This window comes from Tarenaya hassleriana, unplaced genomic scaffold, assembly GCF_000463585.1.
Source record: "Tarenaya hassleriana unplaced genomic scaffold, ASM46358v1 Cleome11, whole genome shotgun sequence".
NCBI classification, from domain to species: domain Eukaryota; kingdom Viridiplantae; phylum Streptophyta; class Magnoliopsida; order Brassicales; family Cleomaceae; genus Tarenaya; species Tarenaya hassleriana.
In genome coordinates, this window is record NW_010961290.1 from 3999776 (window position 1) to 4023450 (window position 23675).

Below are 23675 nucleotides of genomic sequence, written 5' to 3' on the forward strand. Positions count from 1 at the left end.
TAATAATTTATAAATTGTTTATTATAATAATTTTCTACAATAAATTCACCGCATTTTTTTGTCTAACTATATCTTTCAAAGAATCAAAAAACCCATGTGAATGCTCGTTCCTAAGTGAGGACTCGGGTTGAAAAAAAAATTTGCTCCCTTTTTTACCTGTTGAGTCATCCAATTTTGGGTAATTCTCTACAATTTTGATGATTTGTAAATGATACTCTTAATATAAATTTGAAATATTGAAAAGAAACTAACCTTATTATATAAAAAAAGTTAGAGAACAAAAAAAAAGTACATAAGATATTAATAACTACTTTCCAAAAAAAAGATATGAATAATTTTAAAGATTTGATCGTGAAATTATTAACAAATTGGAATATATATCATATCTTTAAACTGTCGTATGGTGGGATATCTACAATTTGTCTGGACTTGAAATTCACGCAAGTTTTTATTTTTTGAAAAGCCACCAAACATCATATTTATAATCCAACAATTAAATAAAACAATTTACAAAGAGAAAAAGATATCAAAATGTAGGTTTGTCTATCAATCATAATGTGATGATGATGATTAAAAGGTAAAAAGATAAAAACAATTACAGTTTCCCCATTATTAAAACAATTATTAATGTAATTTATAATATCTTTATTTTAGCCTTTTGCTTTTATCGAAAAAAAAAATACTTAAAAAAACTCAAAACCTCAAACCCAAAAGTCTTTCTCTCCCGAGAGCTTTTTCAATCCTGTCGATGCTAAAACTAAAAGGATGTCAGTCCTTTTTCTCTGCTTAAGCACTTAAATTTAAATTATAGCAACCTTTTCTAATTGCATAATCATATACTCTATGATTTGAATCATATATATATATATATATATATATATATTATTCGGTCATAAAAATTATGGTTATTGTTCCTTCTGAAAGATGCTTGCCGGGTGCAGAAAATTATTTAAACTATCATATCATATGCACACCAAACTCATTATAATGTATCTTAATTTATTCTAATTCATCTAAGAGCTTCCACTAAACATCACTCATTATTCTCTTTCTTGTGAAATATTATTTGGATTCTCTATTAAATTCCCTTATAAGAGTATCCAAAATTTTTTAATTTATAAAAAACTTAACTAATCTTTTATCTAAAAATAACAATAAAGTTTTTTCTTCAAAAATACTAACTATAAAAAATTAGCATATAAATAAAACCACCCTACAAATAAGTTAGAGTTGAAATATTTAAAAATATTCAAGAAAATATTAATTATTCTGTTAATAAATGTAAATATATTAATTGTAAAATTTTACTTTATTTTTAGAAAATTAAATGGTTTTTGGCTATCAATCAATAATTAATATAACTTCTTAATGTTTAAAAATATATATATAATTTTAAAAAAACTCTAAATCGTTTTTACTAAATATCAAAGTTATATTATATATAATCATCCCTTGATTTTTTTTCTATAACCATTAATATAGATTTTTAAAAAAATAATTTAATGGAATCAGAAGATAACACAAAAGAAACAAACAAAATAAAAGAAATCATTGGAGAACAAGTGGAGGCTATATTGAATATATTTTATTTTAAATTCAAACCGATCTAATTCTATTTAAAAATAATAATGACAAAAGAGAGACCTAAGATTTTAGGTATCGAAGTTGAAAGAAACAATTTATTTCATCGAAATTTTCGTAGAGGAACAATTTATCTCATCGAAAGTTGGGCCCTTTTTATTATATATATATATATATATATATATATATAAACATAAATAAATACATACATGTATATGTATATATAGAGGTATACCAATGCATATGGGGTGTGTATATCGGTGGTTTTTAAAAAGATTGGCTATTTATTTAGTATAATATGGTTATTTTTTAATTTATTCGATTTTATAAAAAAATAGTAACCACTGGGCATTTACATAGGATGCAGTTTGGTTTTTATTCGGGTTACTGATAAAAATGTTTATTTATTTTTAAAAAATGGGTTTTTGAATTCTTTTGAAATTTTCTGTTCATCATCATTTTCAAAAAAAAAAAAATACACGGTTTGTTAACATGGACTTTATAAATCAGAGCAGCTGAGGGTAAGAGTAGAGAACAGAACAGAACATAACTCTCTGTAAGAAAAAAGGAACCCAGCTGCTCCTCTTTCTGTTTCCTCTTTCCCTTTTCCCTTTTGGGTTTATTATCTCTTCGCCCGAAAAAGTTCAGTTGTCTGTAACCGATCATCATCATCATCATCATCATCATCATCATCATTTTCTGTATTCTGATCTTTTTGTTCTCTTCTTCCATTTCGGTGGCGACAATAAAGGAGGGTTGGTTAGAGGATATACAAGAACTTCACCAGATTGCATCTGTTATATTGTCTGAAAGAACAAGAAGAAACCCTAAGGTTTTCAAATCTCTTGTGTTTAGCTGCGTTTGGCTCCGTTTCTGATTAAGTATGCTTCTGACATGTGTTTTCTGGTTCTTAGGTTCCGTTTGGTCAGATGGATGGTTTGTGTTGGAACGACTCTGTCTACGCTCAAGAACCATTGATGGATTCCATCAACTGTTCTCAATATGTGAAACCCAGATCGGATTCGAGATGGGGAAGTGAACTGATAACTCCGGAGCTGTGTTCTTCTCAGCTCATCAACCTTCCTCCTCTGAGCAGTTTCATGGTTGACGTGGGACCCATGCAGCCGCAGCAACAGCAACGACAACATGTTAAGAACAGCTGTTCGATCGACCAATCACTTGACTGTTTATTATCAGCGAGCAACAGCAACAACACTTCAACGTCGGTGGAAGATGATGGCATTTCCGTGCTTTTCTCGGACTGCCAAACGCTATGGAGCTTCGGAGGAGTCTCGTCTGCGGAATCTGAGAACCGAGAGGTTGCTGAGACTGTCTCTCGGGTCGCTTCAGATCAAACGAAGCTCAAGTCTGCAGCAAAAAGAGCCAGAGCTGATGAAACAGGAAGTTACTTCCGTTTTGTTGGTCCCCAGGATGATGCATTTCCGACAGAAACTGGAGATTTCAAGCTCATCTACAATGAAAATCCGACAAAATCCAAGAAACCCAGATCAGAGAAACCATCAGGCTCATCTAGTATCAGTTTCCAGCAGCCCAGCTCGAACTCGACGTCCTTGTCTGGAGATACAGAACCGGACGCAGAGGCCATGGCTCAGATGAAGCAGATGATCTACAGAGCAGCAGCGTTCAGGCCAGTAAATTTCGGATTGGAGATGGCGGAGAAGCCGAAGAGGAAGAACGTGAGGATATCCACGGATCCACAGACGGTGGCAGCGAGGCATCGGAGGGAGAGGATCAGCGAAAGGATTAGGGTTTTGCAGAGATTGGTTCCAGGGGGGACAAAGATGGACACCGCATCAATGCTCGACGAGGCTGCTAATTACCTCAAGTTCCTTAGGGCGCAAGTAAAGGCGTTAGAAAACTTAAGCCCCAAGCCTGATCCATCGCCATCATCATCACTCCCCTTGTTCCACCCACCTTCTCTGTTTCTCCCCATGCAAAACCCTAACCATACACACGATCCACAGAGTTGAAAAAATCACTGATCCAGATCATCAAAACCCTTTGATTTGATTAACCCTAACGAAAAAGAGGATAATGATTAAAACCCTAATAACCAGTTTCCAAGAAAGGTACTCTGATCACAAGTCTCTGGGCACTGGTGTTTTTTTTTTTTTTGGGTGTGGATTCCATGGAAGTGTTGTTGGTGCAATTAGAGCATTGGAATTGTGAAAAAACAAAGCTGGAAATGGCTCACTCTCTGCAGCTCTGATCTGTTACACTTTTTTTTTTATATTGTTATTTTTTTTTATTTTCAGAAGAGCGTGAGGAAAAAAAGGCCGATTTTTTTTTTTTTGCAATTATGAAGCTATGATTGAGACCAAATCCATGAGTTTAGAAAGTCTGTCCTTTATTCTCTCTGTCCATTTTGGTTAAAGGCTGTAGCTTTTCTTGGAGATGTCGATCTTTCTCTTATCTATATGTAATACTCTTAATGTATGGATCCATCTTTTTCTGGATTACAAGAAATACTCATCTCTCTCTCTCTAGGTTAGTTTTTGTACCCAATAAACTCCATAGAAAAATAGAATCAGGGTTCAGTTATACTAGTTGTAAGGTGTGACAAATTAATTAATTAGAGACATTCCTGTGGATTTCTATTCAATAAACCACACTTAATACATGTCATGAAGGAGTTAAGTAAAGAAAGTGTAGTTATATATGTGATTGAGTATATATAAAAGAAAATATGGTAAGTTTTATAAAAAAAAATGAGTGTATGAGATTTTGTCCAAGTGTGTTCTAACTAAATTTTGGGAAACCAGTTTCAAATAAAATCAGGAAATTTATCTCTGATAGTTAGATATGTTGAAAGTGTAGGTATATGTGACGTTCAACTCTTTAATTTTGAATGGTAACAAATATTTGCATGTATCATGTTCCATAAGTAAAGAAAGAAAAAGCTTGTATATCTCCAAACCAATTAAACAAATTGTTGTCAATATATATATATATATATAGGTTATAATCAACAACTAATCAAAGATTAGGGCTAAGTATGTTGCAAGACTCTTGGGTTTAGAAGTCAATGATAAGTAAAAAAAAACAGTCTTTAAGATCGCACTTCATGATTCATCACATGTAATATCAAAAAGAAAATGAGAAATGGTATATATGATGAAGCGGTAGAAAAAAGAAACATTCTCTGAAGATAAAGAGAGAAAAAGAACTGGAGAGAGAGATGAGGATGTCTCCTGGATTGAACCCAAAGCGTGCATCTTGAGAATCACTCCCTCTCTGAACATCCTCAAATGCTCTGCACATGCTCTCTCTCTCTAAAACCCTACAATAATCTATATATGCTTCTCTTTTGGCTCATGGGTTTTGTCTTATTCTTCCATATTTTCGATTTACTCTCCTCTCTCTCTATATATATATATATATATATATATGTATGTATGTGTATGTGCGTTCTGTTAATAATGATATATGCTCAATTGTTTAATATGTTATGTTTTCCTCGTGTTGTTTGCAAAGTTAAGCCATTCAAAGGCTAGCAAAAATACTATTTTATGATAATCGTCTAAGTTCAGATCCATGGATAGGAAGACAACAAAAGCGGTTATGTTCCTTTGTTTTTTACCTCCGAGCGACGCTTCAAAGCTGAATGTATGAAGCAATCACATACATACCAGAAGAAGTCAAGAACCTGACGTGTTGTCTTGCATTTGGGCCGAAGCTCGGCCCATTGGGCCGGCAGCTCACGTTCTTTTTTATTTTTATTTAAAAAATAATTCTGAATCCCCAATGAGTTTCTCGCTCCTCGACTCGTGACACATTTTTCCTTCGCTGCCGCATCTGCCCTATTTCTCTCTCTCTCATCGGCGGTTCCCACCGGCGCTTGTTCTTTCTCCGGCGACTCTTGCCGTCCTCCTTCGCTCGACGCCCAAGTATGCAAAAAAATTAAAAAAGATACAAATTTTCCAAAACCAGCAAATCCAAATAAAAGAGTAGTTAAACCGAACTCGAATCCAAACCGGAAATCTCCACCCTTTCGATCGGTCTCCAGATTCGGTCGTCTCCCTTTTTTCCCCCTCAGTTTTGCTGTGAGTCTGCAATTCCCTTTGTCTTTGTGAAATTGGGAGTGTTAGGGTTTTGGAAAGAGGAAACACAGAGTAAGACTACATCTGCAGCGGTTTTGTCTGACGACGGAATACGTTCGGTGATCTGTTAGCGATGGCGGCGCCCGCCGAGAACTTCAACGGGAATGTGGCGGATCAGCAGGTTCCGCCTCGGCTGCAACCACTTGTAACGGACATGACTGGTATTTGCTTCAGGGATCAGCTATGGCTCAACACCTACCCCCTTGACCGTAACTATGTCTTCGACTACTTCGCTTTGTCCCCCTTCTACGATACGACCTGTAACAATGAATTGCTTAGGAGGAGATCCGTACACCCTCTCGACCTCTCGCAGCTCTCGTGAGTTTCTCATTGATCTTGATTTCTACTTGAATTTTTTTTTTATTTCTACTTGAATTGGGTGAATTGGGTGACAATGTTATAAGAATCCTAGGTTTATGATGATTTTGAGTCAATGCTGTTTTCGCATCTATTTTTGCTTGCTGGTTTGGAGGGTTTAAATCTCAAAGTTCAAGACTTTCTAGTTTTGGTCCCTGTTTGGCTGGTGGCTCAATGTGTAAATTGAAAGAGAGATTCTAGATTGATGGGTTTGATGAGAAAAATACATTGGAGGAAGATGCGGAAACCTATGCAATGGTTAGTATTTGGAAATGAAATCTGTATGAAGGTTTGGATAGAGTAGTTCATGATCATTTCCTCTTGTGCAGGAAGATGACAGGCCTAGAATATATGCTCACGGATGCTACGGAACCAAACCTGTTTATAATCCGTAAGCAAAAGAGGGACGGTCCCGAGAAAGTTACCCCGATGCTAACGTATTATATCTTGGACGGTTCCATATACCAAGCACCGCAGCTTTGTAACGTTTTTGCAGCACGAGTTGTAAGTTCTTGCCTTTCCCCTTATCGGGTTCATTTTTTGCCAAGAGGAGCATAGTGAAAAAGAAGAAACCCTTGTTAGATCGGTCTCTGCAAGTATGGATTGAAAAAGATCTGCTTTGAATGTTTCTCCTCTATCTCATGCAGTTACTGTTTTTCACATGTAAACCAGGGCCGTGCTGTTTATAACATATCAAAGGCGTTTTCTTTTGTCGCATCAAAGCTAGAACCAATTAGACAGGGTAAGCTTTTTCTATGATATCTTGTCTAAAGATTCATGGTTCCGTTCTTTAATCGGTCCACTAGAGATCTTCTCTGACATTCAACATGATATGAATAGCCTATGTACCGTGCAAAGGGACCAGCTTTCTTTTGTCTGAACTGCTTGCTGATGAAAGGGACTCCAAAAGATAGCAGAAATTTATAGTTAACTACAGAAGCTTCTTCTATGTATGTTGAAAACTTCAGGCGATGCTGAAAACCAAAAAGAAGCATCTGAGTCGAAGCCAGCTAGTGAGACGGTGGACTTGAAGGAAATGAAGAGAGTTGATACCATCATGACCTCGTTATTCCGCAAGGTAAGCTGTACTTTTGGACAGATATAAAGCATATGGGTCTCTCTGCCTAAGATGTAACAGCAGTTTCCGGTTTCCTTATATACATTTCGATCGGTTGTCTGAAGCAGTTGCCACCTGCACCGCCCCCGCCAGCATTTCCAGAAGGATATGTGAGCCAGGAAGCGTCGGGAGAGAAGGAAGATCTGGCGGAGTCACAGCCTCAGATGGATCCGATCATCGATCAAGGTCCTTCTAAAAGGATGAAGTTCTAAGCTTTCCAAGATTTGCTTCGAGGAGAGGTGTAAGGCACCAACAAAAACACTCCCTTAGTTAAGCTCTAGTAGTCGGTCGGTCCAGGACGTAGGTATATCGATATCGACGGGTACTTGTGAACGGGAAAGCTGTGGAATCCCTTTTTCAAGACCTGGGGAATATAGTTCGATATTGTACACGTCCGTCTGAGATCCACAAAATCCGAATTCGAACCAGATGATGGGTTAATCGGTGCACGAACTTCGAATCCGGATTCGGATTGGATTGGAAATTCGAAAATCGATTAATTTTCTTAGTCCTAACAAGCATCCAGAAAAGAAAACCGAATGATAGAAATATTGAATTAAAATAACCCATCGGAAAAAATCATAGATAGGGATAAAAAAAATATTAAGGGATTTATTCCCTTCAAGTTCAAGCTTATCTTCCTATATCATACCATAAAATGTCGAAATGGACGGAGTATATATTATTTTCGTAATTGCAAATAAATCAAAACGTAGAAAGTCAACCTTCTTCTAGACGTACGTACGTATGTATATATTGTCTCCAACTTTGACAACTAATTAAATACGCACACCCATTAAATTTGACGTATTAATTTATTTCCCGAAGACGCCATGCATGCATGCAGATTCGCCCATTATGGCAATGCTCCTTCTGCCCGTTGAAATATTTTATTTGTCTTCCCTTGCAGTATTATTAATTTTTTAAATTTATTTATTCCAATTTAACATCTTTGTCTAAATTAATCCGCACATTAATTGCTCTGTGTTTATTTTTCATTCGTTCTTGTTAAAAAACGATAAAAGGGTATTATATTCAGAATATTAAATGATACATTAAGTTTATATATATATATATATATATATATATTGTTTGGAATTGGGGAACGCGACTATGAGAAGAGTAATGATTTTGAGATACAAAATGATAATGTTGGGCGAATTGGAGCAAAGGCATTAAAAAAAACAACATATGAAGATGAATGGACCCATGACTAAATTCATTTAACATTCGTATCGGGAGATGTGTCGTATGGACAGTGGATCCGATTCAGATCCAAACAGACGAAAACTTCATGGGATCACAATCGTATTATGATTATTTTATTTCTCATATTAATGATTTTCTGCTAAAATGATTTATTATGGACTTTTTTTTGTTAACGGATTTATTGTGGACTTTGAATTACATACAAGTCTAAATGGTTATAAAACCCTAGACATATAAATGACTTTAGATTTATATAATTTTACGCAAAAAATGGGTTTTTTTTACAGGAGTGCAAGTAAAAAAAACACAAATATATTTGAATAACAATTAAATAAAATTTTAGAAAATCTCATATAAATTGATTCAAGTTTACGAAAAAATCATATATAATAGTAAACTTTTACATTAATAGGAAATAATATAAATTTACAATAAAATTTAATGTTATTCATAAAATTTAAGAAAAATTGCATATCAATTTAAAACTGCCAAAATTTGGAAAAATTATAACATTTCCCTAAAACGAGTTTAAATTACCGTTATACACCTATGACGTGTCAAATCGAAAATGTATGTATGTATGTATGTAGGTGTTTCTTTTGTTGTTCGTGAATAGTTGAATTTTTCAAAACCTAATTTTTTTTATTTTGAAGAATAACCTTTTTAGAATATGAAATAGATTTAATATCCTATTTAAATTGTTAATTTAAATAGAATAATTTTGACACGGTTCGTTCGGTTACAGACCAAAATCTCTCGTACTTTCCAATAAACTCTAAACCCTAAGGGGCTAAGGCCCCTAACGTTGCCAATGACTCTTAACTCCTATATTTTTTAAAGAAATATTTAAAAAGTGTTTTTTTTTTCACTTTATAAAAACTTATAAGAAAGGGAATATAAAACGTCGAATATAGTTTTGAGAATATTCTTTTTATTTATTTGGAATTTATCCAAAATGGAGTTCTTTTTTTTTCTTTGTTAATTGGGCCTAATACTAGATATTGCAGATAATCATCAATTTTATAAATGGGATTATTTTTTTTATACACTAGATATAATTGCCAAAACAAATACCAAATGTTAGTCTAGCTAATTAACGTCTGAAATTTTGATTTCTAAGCCTGAATGCTAATTGAAATAACCCAATAATATATATTTTCCCAATAAAATTAATGCTTAAACTATCAAACGATGGTTAATTAAAATATCTTGTATTTTTTTCATGATAATCATGATCCATCTGCAGAACGTGATCTCAGAATTGAATTAGATATTGTGCTCATTGCTCACACATTGAGCAGTTATCTCAATTAGTGATCCCGTACTCTTTGATTATAGACTAAAATTTATATTTGAACCAAAAAGAAAAAAAAAACTTTAGATAAGAATTTGGGGTTTCAATGATATTTGGTATTTATGTGGGGGCATATCTCCATGTAATTTAAATTTACCATGCCCATTTACGCAGGAGTAAAAATTACTTGTAGGTCACACAAGAGAGAGAGAAAAGAGGCAGAGTAGGGGGTGCGTAGGATAGGAACCAGACATCATGCTTTGCTTCCTCCACTAAACAACAGAGAGAGAGAGAGAGAGAGATTGATTGCGTGTGTTTTACACTGAGATCCCCAATCCCTCAAATTTCCCTTTGTTTCTTTGCTGTTTTCCCTTTGGGATTAGAATCACAGATTCCCGTCTCGCTCTCATCCCCGTAGAAATCAAAGCTCTTTCCTTTAACCGTCTGTATTTCCATCTCTCTCGTCCCTTTCGGAGTCTAGAGAGAGAGAGGGGGCAAAGTGGAAAAAGAGGAAGTGAAAGAGAAGAGAACCCACCAACGCGTGCATTAAAAAACACGAGAGAGAAAAATTGGAAAAGCAAAGCTTGACGATTCGTTTAAAATCCCACCACCAGCCACAAACCCTTATCATAGCTTAAGAGCATCTCTCTCCCTCCCTCTCTCTTTTGTGGGCCTTTTCCTTTCTTGTTTTCTCCAGAGGTGTTTTCAGGTTTTCACGCGGGGCTGAAGGGTTTGGTGAGTTGTAGAGGTTCCTTCCCTCTCTGTGGCGAAAGAAAGTTCATTTTGATGGCAGATAGGGTTCTTGTGATGATATAAGTATGTGGGTTCTCACGGGTGTAGGCAAAGTTTGTTCTTTTGCGTGAAGAAATAATTAACTTTTGGACATAGATTTCGAGTTTCAAGTGCTGGGTTGTTGAATCACTTCCCTGTTTGGGCATTTTGCCGGAGAAAGAAACGAGAGAAGAAGATCTTCCGTTGCTTCCTCATCTAACAAATGGGGGATCGTCCGAGAAACGGTGCAATTTGTCCCAAGCTTCTGAATTTGATCCCTAAAGACAGAGAATGGTACCAAAACGAGAAATCGAGCAGCGCATGTTGCAGTACAGAGGAGAAGAAGCTCGAGCTGAGGCTTGGATTACCTGGTGATGATGATTATTGTTTGGAAATGAAGAACACAGAGACAAGGAACAACAGCAAGAACATGAAAAATGCCAAACATGACACAGAGGACAGCTCTCTGTTCTGTCTCGGTAACCACTTTTCGCCTTCCACAACCAGAACCATAGCTGTTCCTCACAGCTCACAGAAACGGTAATACCTTTTTTGTTCTTTCAAGATTTCTTTTTCTTTTTCTTTTACACTTTTTTTTTCTTGTTTTCCTTTTGTGCTCTTATGACAGAGGATCTTCCCTTGAAATTCGGTCCCATATCCTGCAAAGTTTGATCATTTCCCTTGTAAATGGATCTCAGTGTTGTTGTTTTTCTACCTTTCTGATTTTGTTTCTTTTTAACCTCACATGTGAAAGCTGCAGCCTTTTTCTTGGCCCTTTTACCTTATCATATTCACAGTAAATTCTCTACTCTCTGTCCACTCGTATGATATTATGACGACTGGTACTTTGCTGAAGCGTTCGGCCCGTTTTCGTTGTTTCTTATTTCTTGGTTTTCGCAATCGGAAATAATCGGCCTTCTCAGTAGAAAGCTGTTTTCTTTCATGTCCTGATGTAATTGTATACGAGCCCTGAACATGTAATAATTACTGCTGTTTGTACCCATTTGTTTTTGAGTTATTAACTCTGTTTCTTGAATTCTTGGGGAAAAATTAAAGAACTGCTCCTGGGCCAGTGGTGGGTTGGCCGCCAGTCCGTTCATTCAGGAAGAATCTAGCGAGTTCAAGCTCTTTGAAGGCGGGAAACGACTCCCCCAATGGCGGACAGAACAAGCTCGATGCTGAAAAACCAGTGGAACAAAAGACGAAAGGTCTGTTTGTGAAGATCAACATGGATGGCGTTCCTATTGGTCGTAAAGTCGATCTCAATACCTATAACAGCTATGATCAGCTCTCCTCTGCCGTCGACAAGCTCTTCCGTGGTCTTCTTGCAGGTTACAGACTTGTTCAGTACTTGTTCTTGTCTTTTTGTTATATATGATCTGCTGTTATAGTATGATGCTGCTGTTACGGAGGTATTTTGATCGTTGAGACTTGGATTAAGAGTCTACTAAGCGAATGATTAGAGCCCTTTGCTTTATATGAGTTTGGCAACTACCCAAACCTTAGATTGTTCTACTGTGAACTTATTGTTGAAAATGGTTTAGGGAACTTCAGAAATGGCCAATTCCTCGGAGCCCTTTTGCTTTATCTCACTCTGTGTGGCAAAATCAAAGATATAGATGTTCTACTGTGAGCTTTAGTTTAGATGTAATGTACGGACAAAAGATCATCTTTTGGCAACCATAGAACTTGTTTAGTTGTGTTTTACATGAACATGGCTTTCTTTTTTCCCGAAGAGCCCGAGAATAAGTAGCTTTGCTTTGGTATGTACGCGTTTCAGCTCAGAAAGATTCCTCTGGTTGTGGAAACAAGCAAGGAGAAGATAAACTGATCACGGGATTGTTGGACGGTAATGGAGAATATACTCTCACTTACGAAGACAGCGAAGGAGACAAGATGCTTGTTGGGGATGTTCCATGGCAGTAAGAACACCTCCTCTTTTTCTTGTTCTCTTCTCATTGTTAAATCTCCTTTTTTCATCTTTGAATCTGATGCAGTTTTATATACACTGTTCCCTTTTTTTTATTAGACTCCAATACTTGAAAACAGTGCCTCTATGGGAAGCAGAATTAGATTCCTCATCACATAGCAACAGTTTCTTTCTCTTTATTGATTCTCATCCCCCTTTCTGTTTTGGCACACTGTCAGATCTTGAATACATCCAAAATAAGAGAATCTTGCTTGGAGCTTACTTAAATCTAATCTTGCATTCTGATCTTGTTTTCTCTTGGGTATTGACACATTGAATTCGATCCCAGTATGTTTGCACCGTCGGTGAAGAGGCTGCGTGTGATAAAAAGCTCCGAAGTTCCCTCTGCCCTAATGTGTAAGTGTTACGATATCCCGGGATTAAAACCGATTTCCATATGGAATCCGAAAGCACTAACCAGAAATGGGTTTCTTCTGCTTCGTCTGCAGCTGGCGGCAGTAAGCAAGAGAGGATGAAAAGCTGAAGGAACTTTTGCCGGAACCAAGAGGATGCTGTTTCTTTCACTTTGGCGCTGAGTTTCTGGTCTTGAATCCATATTCTTACAACTTCTTCATGTACATGTGGTTTGTCTACATGCAATCTTGTTTTTTTTACATTTGAATTTTGATTTGTATGATTGGCTCCTCCCTTTTGGATTCAAACATGAGTTCATGAGACATTTTGAGCGGTGAAACCATTAAAAAATTTGATTTAGATTTGGGATGATGAAGAAAAATAGAGAGCAATAGTTAGAAAGAGTAGATTTAATGCCTAAAAGGTTCAAGATAATTTTGAGTTTGTGTATTGACGTTATCCGGTTGGATAGGAGGAACCCTAGTCCGAATTTCACAATTTGATTAAACTTCTAACAATATTAAGAATTCGAAATTCAGATACTTAAAACCTATGAATTCGAAATTGGATTACAATAATAAGAATTCGAAATGTGCCACCCTTAATCATGGTTTAGGGTGTAATTACGGAAAAGCAAAGAACATCTTTTTTTTTTTATATGCAAAGCTCTTTCACTTTTATTTCAATCAGTTTATTTAATTGATTCCAAATTTCAGTTAATTTTAAATCTGTCAGTGCAGCTGAAAGTGATTGCTCTTTGCCTTTTATGGTTCTGTCCAAAAGATGTTTGGACCCGTATGATAGCGAACTGTCCATCTCTTTTGTACTTGTGCCGAATTTTCTGATTTAATGATTTTTTAAAAAAATCAAGACTTTATTTTTAAAATAAGCTTTTTTTTATAGAAATATTGATTCCCAGGTTATAAAGCTTAATTTTGCTGCTTATTACAATACGCAGGTTTGGGAATAAAATTCACGAAAATGTCGCTGCATTTTTTTTTTTGTTCTTTTGAAATTGCAAACACATTCTTCGGTATCGAAATATTTCAGTAATGTATATATATATTTAAATTATAAATTATCGTTAAGACAAATGAACGGTCGATATTAATATTGAAAATTATATTAAAAAAGACATAAAAATGGGTGGTGTAGATACAAGTTAAAAGGTCTAATTCGTTTCATGAGATAAAAAAAAAATCAATTTGTAATTGTATATATATATATATATATATATGTATGTATAAGATATCTTTGTTTCTTCTTTTTACATACAATAGAGTTTTAAAGTATGAATTTCCATCCCACAATGCTCTGTCTAAAATAACAGAATAAAACGGAACAAAAGTAATTAAGAGAAACACTGTTTGGCGTTTTACGATTTCATTGCCAGAACGTGTGCCGTTTAAAGCTGGCATAAACATGGGCCTTGGTAGCCCTAATGTTTGGGCCCAAAGCTAGGCCCAGATCCACCCAAAGAAAGACCCCGTTAATTCTTGCCGTTAGAATTTTATCCCCAAGGACTAATAATAAAAGCCATCTTTGGGGGTAAACAAAATAGCAACGATATGTATTATTAAAACTAGATAATTTAATTTTAAAATGTTACACTAATCATATTAATTACAAAATTTAACAATTATTCAAACTCTTTTATTTATATATAAGATTTGTAGTGACAATCACGATATGCAACATTTCATAGTTTTTGGAGACATTGTCATAGCGAAATCACAAGTTTGTAGCCAACATAACGAATAGCCCTTTGTAGTTTGCATACGCGTATTTAATCCATTTTAACATCTTATATTATAATATAACATTCAACAGTCGTATTTAATAATAAAATATTAAAATTTGAGATTTTGTTATTTATTTGGTCACGTGATGTTCGAGAATGGGTCGGAGTCGGGATCTCTAATATCGAGTATAAACACAATGCTCCGTAAGGACATTTCTTATTATTAGAGGGAAAAAAAACCCACCTTTTGATTTCTTTTGGAGGTGACTTTCGTTTTTTCCTTTTTATATTCTTAATTATAGTTTTAATATAATTTTATCTGTTCTCATTTCTTGCATTAGATCCTTGTTCTTTTTCTTTTGATTTTCCAGTGTTTGTTATTTTGAAAATATATGTTTTAAATAATAATAATAATAATAATAATAAACAAAGGCCGGTCCATCATTTGTTTTCCTCATGACATCATTTTGTCTTTGTAAATTCAGTTTTCCACGAGGTTGTGTCAGATAGGGATTTTTCAAAATAATAATTACTCCCCTGAAAAAAATCCATAACTCTGTATATCTGTCATATAAATTATTAATTTATTACAAACCAGTCTATCAGTTTCCTTTCGGATATCATTATGATAGGCTCTAAAAGGCTATAAAAATCTACTGTCAATCTTCTTAGAGAGTGAAGATTTTATATTTAGTTTAAATTTTTTATATTTCTAATAAATTATACATTTTTTTGTAAGCAATTGCACATTGCATTTGAATTTTATTTACTTTATAATTTAGGTTTGATTTTAAAAAATATATCTACATATTTTTTAATCATACTATGATTATGTTATTCGAATATATGTATATATGTATATATATAAAGTGAAATATTCATTGACAATTCTGCATACTCTATGAAAAAACACTTAATATGTTTTCCATTAATGATTACCTATTTTATTTTATTTAAGATGGAGTGATGAAAGTGTATATTCTTCAATATAATTTCAAATAAACGAATTATCTATGTTATGACTAAGAGTAAACAGCTTTTTTTTGTTCTTCCTTGTCCCTGCTGATATTACCATACATAGAACTTTTGAGAGTTACTAACATTTAAAATTCAAATTTTTAACTTTTTTATATTTTGGGTTAGAATCATGTCTCAAATTTAAATTTTCCCATCTTGTTTTCTAAGAAACGTAAACCTTAAAGAATCTCAAAACCAAAATCTCAAATAAACAAAATTTTATAATCAGTCCAGACTTTGCATAACCATGTCAGGTTTAAATCAAAGAATATTTTATTCATAAATGCGATCCAAAAATATTATTTTCAAGAAAATCTTTTCAAGAAAGTCTCTCTCTCTCTCTCTCTCTCTATATATATATATATATATGCTGATTTATTTGGAGTTCTTTGTCTTTTAGAATGTTTTCTCAGCTAAAAACATCCTTCGGTGTCTTGAGTTTCAGTGCCATGAAATTTGTTTCCCTCTCCATTTCCACATTCACGAACCTCTCTTCTGGGTATTTGTGATTTCTCAAATCTCTCTGTAATCGTCTCTTTAAATCCAAACCACAGAATTTTGTACGTCTTCCGAATCCGAAGAGAAGAAAATGGACAAAGCGGCGAGATGGTTAAAGGGCTTGTTCGGCAAGAAAAAGGGCAAAGAAAGGGAAAATAGAATCTCCGGCGGAGATTCCGTTGCCGGAAAAAGCAATATTCCTGGAAATATTCTCCCGGCGGACCCAGCTTGGCCGAGAACTTACACGGCGGAATCAGAGATGGAGCAGAGCAAGGGAGAAAGAAACGAGAGAAGAAGATCTTCCGTTGCTTCCTCATCTAACAAATGGGGGATCGTCCGAGAAACGGTGCAATTTGTCCCAAGCTTCTGAATTTGATCCCTAAAGACAGAGAATGGTACCAAAACGAGAAATCGAGCAGCGCATGTTGCAGTACAGAGGAGAAGAAGCTCGAGCTGAGGCTTGGATTACCTGGTGATGATGATTATTGTTTGGAAATGAAGAACACAGAGACAAGGAACAACAGCAAGAACATGAAAAATGCCAAACATGACACAGAGGACAGCTCTCTGTTCTGTCTCGGTAACCACTTTTCGCCTTCCACAACCAGAACCATAGCTGTTCGGCCGCACCCGCCGCAGCGGCGCAGGCTGCGGAAGCGGCGGCTCAGGCAGCGGTTGCGGTGGTTCGGCTGACGTGTAACGCCAGAGTCGGTGGTTTCATCGCCGTGGCCGCTGGGACCGGGAGAGAGAGATGGGCTGCAGTGAAAATTCAAACCGTCTTCAGGGGCTACTTGGTAGTTTATCACTCTGACTTTGATTGGAAAAAAAAAGTTATTTTTTTTACATCGAATCACGTACAAAGATCAAATTTTGCCATGTGGGCATTGCTTAGATTCGGATTTTGGAGGCTTTCGCTTTAAGTTACACTCTTAGGGTACGTATATCTGTAGTTTGTATCAGTTAAAAAAGTACATTGCTTGGTCCTTACATCTTCGTTGACATTGTCGCATTTGGACAGCAACTTCCTAATGAATCAGCACATTATCATTCCAAAATGTAACGAATTCGAATGATTTCGAGGTATAGGCAAGGAAAGCGCATAGGGCTCTGAAAGGTCTGGTGAAGTTACAAGCACTGGTGAGAGGTTATGTCGTGCGAAAACGCGCTGCCGAGACGCTGCATTGTATGCAATCTCTCGTCCGGGCCCAAGCCGCAGTCAGATCTCGACGAATCAACCGTTCGTTGGACAACAGAGATTGCAACGACAAGTTTCAGCCCCGGCATTCTATGGTAAGAACAATCACATTTTCGTTACTTTTCAGTTCTATAAATTTGGATAGATGTAACAATTTCTTCAATGTAGATCGTTTACTATAAACCACTATGTGCTTTGTTTCTTGGTGTAGGAGCGTTTCGATGAATCGAGGAGTGAAATCCACAGCAAGAGGATGTCAATCTCGGTCAAGCAACAATGGAACAGCGCCTGCGATGGTAACGTTAATTTTATTCGATCTAAGTATCAATCTTAACTGTTGAAATATAAAATCCTGAATCTTAACATGTTGAAACGAAGGAACATAAATTCGATTATGTGACGGAATCCGTAGTTTCTGGCCTTCTAGATTAGTTTCATTGAAAATAATTCCGACAGGTAACAGTCCGAAGATCGTGGAGATGGATACGTGCAAGTCGAGATCAAGACCAAGGCGGCGGATGAACATAGCAGCGTTGTCCGAATTTGGGGATGATCAAGATTTTGAATGGAGTTATTCGCCATTAGAGAAGTGCAAGTTCTCATACTCGAACAATAATAATCTATACTTGCCACAGTCACCGGCGGCTAAGAGCGTATGTTATGGTCCGAGGACACCGCCGAGTTATATGGCGAATACGCAGTCGTTTAAGGCGAAGCAGAGGTCTCACAGTGCCCCGAGGCAGCGTCCAGAGAGGAAGAGGCTAACGCTGGATGAGGTCATGGCCGCTAGGTTCAGCGTTAGCAGCGTTAGGAGCGTTCAACAGCAACGCGACTCGATGCAGTTTAGGTTCTTCAATTAGGAGAAAATCGTTTGGTCCCTCAGGATCCATAACTTATATATGAAGAGATTTTAGTTTTCTTCATTTTTTTTACCTTTTTTGTTCTCTTTCTGTAAAATTGCTTTGAAGAGAATTGTTAAAGCTGCTTCTATGCTTTTATAGGTTTCTTTTTTTTTTATTGAATTTTATCTTATTATAATTATAAATATATCACGTTATTATATAATAAATTTATAATTGTGATTGAAAATTTATTATTTTAAAATTATTTTTATAATACTCGTATCTTAAACTAAATAAATAACTATATCTATAAAAAAATATAATATTAAATAGTATATTTATTATCGACCATTTCAATCCTAATTTTAAAAATATATATCATAATATTAAATTATGTTACTGTAAATATATTTTATATTGGCTATAAAAAATGTATATTGATATAATTTATAGTGTTTAGTTATTTTATAAATATTTTATATTTGATTTGATTTGTTGAATGATTTGAATTTTATAAGGATGTTTTAGTAATTAAAAGTTGTTTAGGATTTTTTAAGATCAAAATTTTATTTAGATTATTCAATGGTTTGGTGATTTCCCAAAATTCAAAATTTAAAGTTCCGAAGGGTTGAGAAAAATCGTAGTATTAATGAGGAAAGGATTTATGCATGAGGGTGGAAAATTGAAATTGCATTAAATAGAAATCCAAAGCGCCGGTCAAAGGATATGTTGACGTCATCATAGTTCTGATTTTCAAAATCTTTTGTGTATTGTTTCCTATTCCTAATCATTTTTGTTTTGAAACCGAGAAGGAATGTGATTGGTCCGAGAGCGTGATGTTTGCGTCATCATATTCGTCTCTCCGAGACAAAACATAATAATAATATTTGCATTGTAATCTCCAACAAAAGATTCCCTCTAAACCTTTTAATTAAGCGAGGTTTTCTATTTAATTAATTACTTAATCGTGGTTTCATAGTAGGATTAACTGTTATAATGTTACCGTTCAGATTTTTGTTCGTTTGTATTCATTTGAATTTTTGTTTTGATAAAAGTATTCATTTGAATTTTAAGTTAAATTTCAACTTGTATTAAGAAAAATATTTATTTAGGGTGATCATATCCTCACATTAAAGTGTTGTTTTGATAGTCATATTCTTAGGCTTTGATAGATTTTTCATTATTTTCTCAGAAAAGAAAAAATATTCGTTAATTTATTATAAATTGATAAAGAGTGGCACAAAAAATTGGAAATATCTTTAGAAAAAATGATAAGCAAACATCGAATGCTCTTCCTGCATCACGGGGGGCTGAAGTTGACTTGTGAGTGTACGGATTTATCCATTTCTTGACCAAACCCAAGAAGCAAATCGCCAAGTCGAGATCGAATCCATCGGAAAATGTGGACCGGAAGAGGATGAGGATTTACCGAATGTAAAGGAAGGGGCCATTGCGAGAATTTGGGGAAACATTGGGGCAAAATTGAAAGAAATCGAAGGCGACAACCAATCATCAATGGACGTTGAAGCATGGGGGAAGAGATCTTTACATAAACTATAAATCTATGGAGAAAACCGGCTATAAAGCAAATTGAAACATAAGTAGTTTTACGAGTAAACCGATAATGAAAACGATTCGAATTGGTTCACATTCACAGTTGCAATAAGGTGAGGAACAGAGAATCATTTCATGTTAAGGGGAAAAAAAAAAGCTTGGAAACAATAAGTAAAAGTAAAATGTTAGTAAACGTACCGTACGCTCATCATTCACGTACCAAACGCTATGGACGAGAAGAGATACGTAAAAAAAAATGTAGACTCGGAATCGGCTCTGAGGAGTGAAAAAATGGTCGGCTCTCCAAAGGGGCTTTCCATTTTACAAAGTCCCATTAGCCATTACCATTACTCCTCCTGTTGATGGGTGACCATCGAAAAGAAAGAAGATCTGTGTTGCTGCTGAATTAAGAGAATTTCCTGCTTACGGTATCGTAGCTCGGGACATTCATCACTGCCAACGGAAAGTTCAAACGCGAAAAAAATAAATTTGAATACTTCCGACGGGTGAAGAAATCATAGGGTCAAGCACAGCTTTTAAAGGATTTGAGTGAACGATTACCGTCTCCGAAAGATGCCATTGTCAAAGGCTTTGCGATAACCTTGCTGGTGAAGTCTGCAATGTCCGTAAGGGTGAGTTGGTCTACTGTCTTCAAGAATTGCTCCACTGGCTTCCTGCCATACTCACTTCTTCTATTACTCTCATGCTATAGATTCAGATTTCTCGGTTCATCAATTTAAGGAACTAATCGTCATTTGAGAAGCTTTGGACAGAAATATAGAAAGAAAGAGTAAATCGATTTAAAGACAGTTGCAAGTACCTCTCCCCATATGTCAGTATCTGTCTGCCTATGTCTTCTGCTGCAATCATCTGCCAGACCACAGAAACTAAAAATCATTATATTCACTTCAAATGGCATGCGTTACAAGTGGACGTTGTGGTAGCCTGAGCAAAAAGGTTTATTTAAACCGAGGGCGAAAGCTATAGGTACCCGGGATTCCAGATTCATCAGAACGGCAGATTTTGTGGCCGCCTTAGCGCGATTAAGATGCTTCTGGTTAACTGCCAAATGAAAAACCGGCATTAGGCAATATATATGTATTAGGTAGAAAAAAATAATTCAGCTAGCTCAGTTAGAAAAGATATCATTTGAAGAAAAAAATTCAAACCTTTTCCTCCCGCAACATCTTTCAGTTCATTTGCTCCTACTTCAACAGCTTTTGCAGCAAACTCGGGACTCTGCAACCAAGAATACAGATATCAATCAGTGTTACAAGAAGTAAATCCAGTAACGAAGACAGATGGCACTAAATCTAGCATGCTTAATGCCCATGAAACCATACGATTTGGCCTCTGAGTAAAACCCATGATTTTTAAAAGTAGACATTCTTTTAGTATTTGCATTGTCCAAGGAGAGACGGCCATTAATCCATAAGAGGAACAAGCACCATTGTTACTTGAGCTTGACACAATGTGTGGAGCAAAGGAAATTAAAAAGACCAACAAAAGGTGAACTCACCGAACAACCATAGATGCCAAACAATCCAGTGTTGTTAAAGATGCTAGAGAATGCAGTGCAAGATTGAACCTGCTGATATTCATTCAAGACGCGAAGATCTGTATCAGAAGGAGGAAAAAGAGTCATCATGTTAATAACAGCTAAGTAAATTTTGAAAATTAACAATGATATAATGAAGGTCTGCAGAATAAAACTTAAAAGGAAAAACAATGAAAAAAGATAGCACTTACACAGCCACGAGTGCATCCCTTTCCCAGGCCCTCCAGCAGAGAATGAGCCACCTCCTCCCATCAGCATCTAATAGGAATTGGATTGCATCAATGAATATAAGCGTGAATTGCCTAGCGAATTGAAGAAAGAAATTGATTGGAATATATGCAAAATTCCGACACAGGTAAAAGGAACTTTTTGAGTAAGACACCTGAAGAACAGTTGCAGTGACGGCTTCTTTCTCGTTAAACCAGCCGGGTACTTCAAAAGCAAGGGCAAAGTGAGTGGCCTGTGAATGACAAACAAACAGCCAAAATTGTATTTGTGATTAAAAAACCACCTTTAACTCAAACAGTCTCGTCTAATGACAGGAAATACATGAATACCTCTCCACCAGTATGTTGGCGAAAGTCTCCACCGACATATTGAGATTTTGGTTCCCCTGGGCAGGCTACTTTAGGAAGGTCAGAAAGTAGCGGCTCAGCAACTCGTAAAAGTTCCTGATGATCAACTCCGCTTGCTGCGAGTACCATTTGTGCAGCAGTGAAGTTCTCCTGAAATTCTCAGACCAAATGAGAAAGGCATGATAAACTAACCAAAACTAAGTAGCCCAAAAATGGAAATAGCATATTTTTCAAGTGCAGATTGTTTTCAAAAGTTCTTGCAGTCTTACAGCGACAAATTCCTCCAGAACATCCCCATTCAATCTGTTTAATGCGGACTCAGGGGCATACAGTGGATTTGCCAATGCACCCGAATAGCCAGCAGAGTGAACTGCTTCCATGAGAAACCCCATAGGGTTTTTGGACAGTTCCCCGATCTCAGATTTCACCTTTTGTAGCTGCAAGAAGTGCATCGAAGCATGATTCACAAAGTTCTCAACTTCTGACATAAAGTTTTCGTGAGTTACAAAATAGCATACGAGAAAGGAGATATACCTCTTCATTCACTTCCCAATCCAAGAACGCAGGGTTCCTGACACTGTCAACAAGTACTTCCACCATTTCAGGCACATAGGTTTTCAAGGCATCAATAGTATATCCCATCTGCTCCCGGGATGCAGAGGCCGACGTGTTGCCTCCAATAGCCTCTACTTCCCTTACAAGACGAAGATGGCTTCTGTTCAACGTGCTCTTGAAAGCCATCCTTTCAAGCAAGTGTGTGGCTCCATGAGAATAAGGTGTCTCATAAATAGAACCGCAATTAACGTATAAACCAATGGAGGCTGCCGGATTCTGACAAAACCACAACATAACCCTGATCATTCACTTTGAAAATTTCATAGAGAAGCCGAGATTACAATACTCACTGGTGACACCTCTGAGGCTACTTTTAGCCCATTTGGAAGAGTAGTGACTTCAAGTTTGCTTGGCTCAACATGGTCGGCAAGCGGTGGGGGAAGAGACACGCCCTTCAGTGGGATGTACATCGAAGGAAGCATGCTAGACGTTTCACCGGTCAACCAGCTGAACAATCCCCCTGACGAAGAACTTGTAGAAACAGCACTCGAGCTCGCATAGCGTGCTGCCCGCAAATTGCGGGTAACACCGCCCTATACAACATGAACCCGGACCATCAAAAACAGAAGCCTTTTGCCTCGATCAAGGGCAAACCAGACAGACAGCGGAAATAAGCCTATCTGCCTCAATGAACATGTATTGAATTCATGATCCCAGACTAAACGAAAGGAGAATATCAAACTTGAAAGTAAAATTGATTCATTACAGCCATTTTCCTTAATCGCCAATTCGCCATGGGCAACGAAGAGTTATCAACCAACACCTCCAAGACGAAGAAAAATGCGGAAAAATTGGAAACATGGTACCAAAAAGCTAAATCCATGGATTCACAAGCAAGGATCACAAAGACACAATCTTCACAACAGAAACCATTTCGGGCCACAAAAAAAAAACGAACAAAAAGAGCGATAACCACCCATCAGAAAACCAAATGTATCTAGATCGTGTCCGAAACAGCACTGAATAGACAAACCGTTGAACTTCGAGAATCAAGAATAAAAACACAAAGCCAGATACGAGGAGACACTGACCTTGAGGGATTTAGCTCGTAAAGCTGCCGAGCGGTACATGGTGACTAACTGCCAAACCCTAGATCGGAGGTCAGATGAGTATTGATTTCGGAGTGGACGACGGTGAGGGGATATTACTCAAATAGCCGAGTTGGGTCGTATGAATTTATCGCACTCTAAACATGTTTTGAAACACTCTAAAAATGTTTAGACGCACTCTAAAAATGTTTAGACGCACTCTAAATATGTTTCGACGAACTCTAAAAATGTTTCCAAGCACTCTAAACATGTTTGGTT

At 36.2% G+C, this 23675-nt stretch overlaps 5 protein-coding genes across 5 annotated transcripts; 4 read left to right on the forward strand and 1 right to left on the reverse strand.

Annotated features, from left to right (window-relative positions):
• Positions 1–2103: 2103 nt before the first annotated feature.
• Positions 2104–3952, forward strand: LOC104805923 (transcription factor bHLH87-like). Its single transcript, XM_010530637.2, has 2 exons — positions 2104–2413; positions 2496–3952. Exon 2 carries the CDS (start codon positions 2511–2513, stop codon positions 3570–3572), a length of 1062 nt encoding a protein of 353 aa, XP_010528939.1. The 5' UTR covers positions 2104–2413; positions 2496–2510; the 3' UTR covers positions 3573–3952.
• A 1397-nt stretch (positions 3953–5349) lies between these two features.
• Positions 5350–7684, forward strand: LOC104805924 (mediator of RNA polymerase II transcription subunit 6). Its single transcript, XM_010530639.2, has 5 exons — positions 5350–6020; positions 6389–6563; positions 6732–6801; positions 7028–7137; positions 7245–7684. The coding sequence occupies exons 1-5, from the start codon at positions 5776–5778 to the stop codon at positions 7386–7388; spliced, it is 744 nt and encodes a 247-aa protein (XP_010528941.1). The 5' UTR covers positions 5350–5775; the 3' UTR covers positions 7389–7684.
• A 2273-nt stretch (positions 7685–9957) lies between these two features.
• On the forward strand, positions 9958–13098 carry LOC104805925 (auxin-responsive protein IAA26-like). Its single transcript, XM_010530640.2, has 5 exons — positions 9958–10990; positions 11507–11781; positions 12231–12372; positions 12709–12776; positions 12869–13098. Exons 1-5 carry the CDS (start codon positions 10674–10676, stop codon positions 12901–12903), a joined length of 837 nt encoding a protein of 278 aa, XP_010528942.1. The 5' UTR covers positions 9958–10673; the 3' UTR covers positions 12904–13098.
• Positions 13099–16120: 3022 nt separating this feature from the next.
• On the forward strand, positions 16121–18246 carry LOC104806011 (protein IQ-DOMAIN 14-like). Its single transcript, XM_019201517.1, has 5 exons — positions 16121–16375; positions 16638–16823; positions 17116–17319; positions 17436–17520; positions 17681–18246. The coding sequence occupies exons 1-5, from the start codon at positions 16121–16123 to the stop codon at positions 18082–18084; spliced, it is 1134 nt and encodes a 377-aa protein (XP_019057062.1). The 3' UTR covers positions 18085–18246.
• A 1442-nt stretch (positions 18247–19688) lies between these two features.
• Positions 19689–23516, reverse strand: LOC104805926 (probable mitochondrial-processing peptidase subunit alpha-1, mitochondrial). The gene is made up of 13 exons (XM_010530641.2): positions 23400–23516; positions 22659–22901; positions 22288–22584; positions 22023–22190; positions 21736–21903; positions 21561–21638; positions 21370–21436; positions 21140–21237; positions 20790–20859; positions 20612–20682; positions 20441–20490; positions 20182–20294; positions 19689–20073 (listed from the first exon to the last, which is right to left on the reverse strand). Exons 1-13 carry the CDS (start codon positions 23436–23438, stop codon positions 20027–20029), a joined length of 1509 nt encoding a protein of 502 aa, XP_010528943.1. The 5' UTR covers positions 23439–23516; the 3' UTR covers positions 19689–20026.
• Positions 23517–23675: the final 159 nt, after the last annotated feature.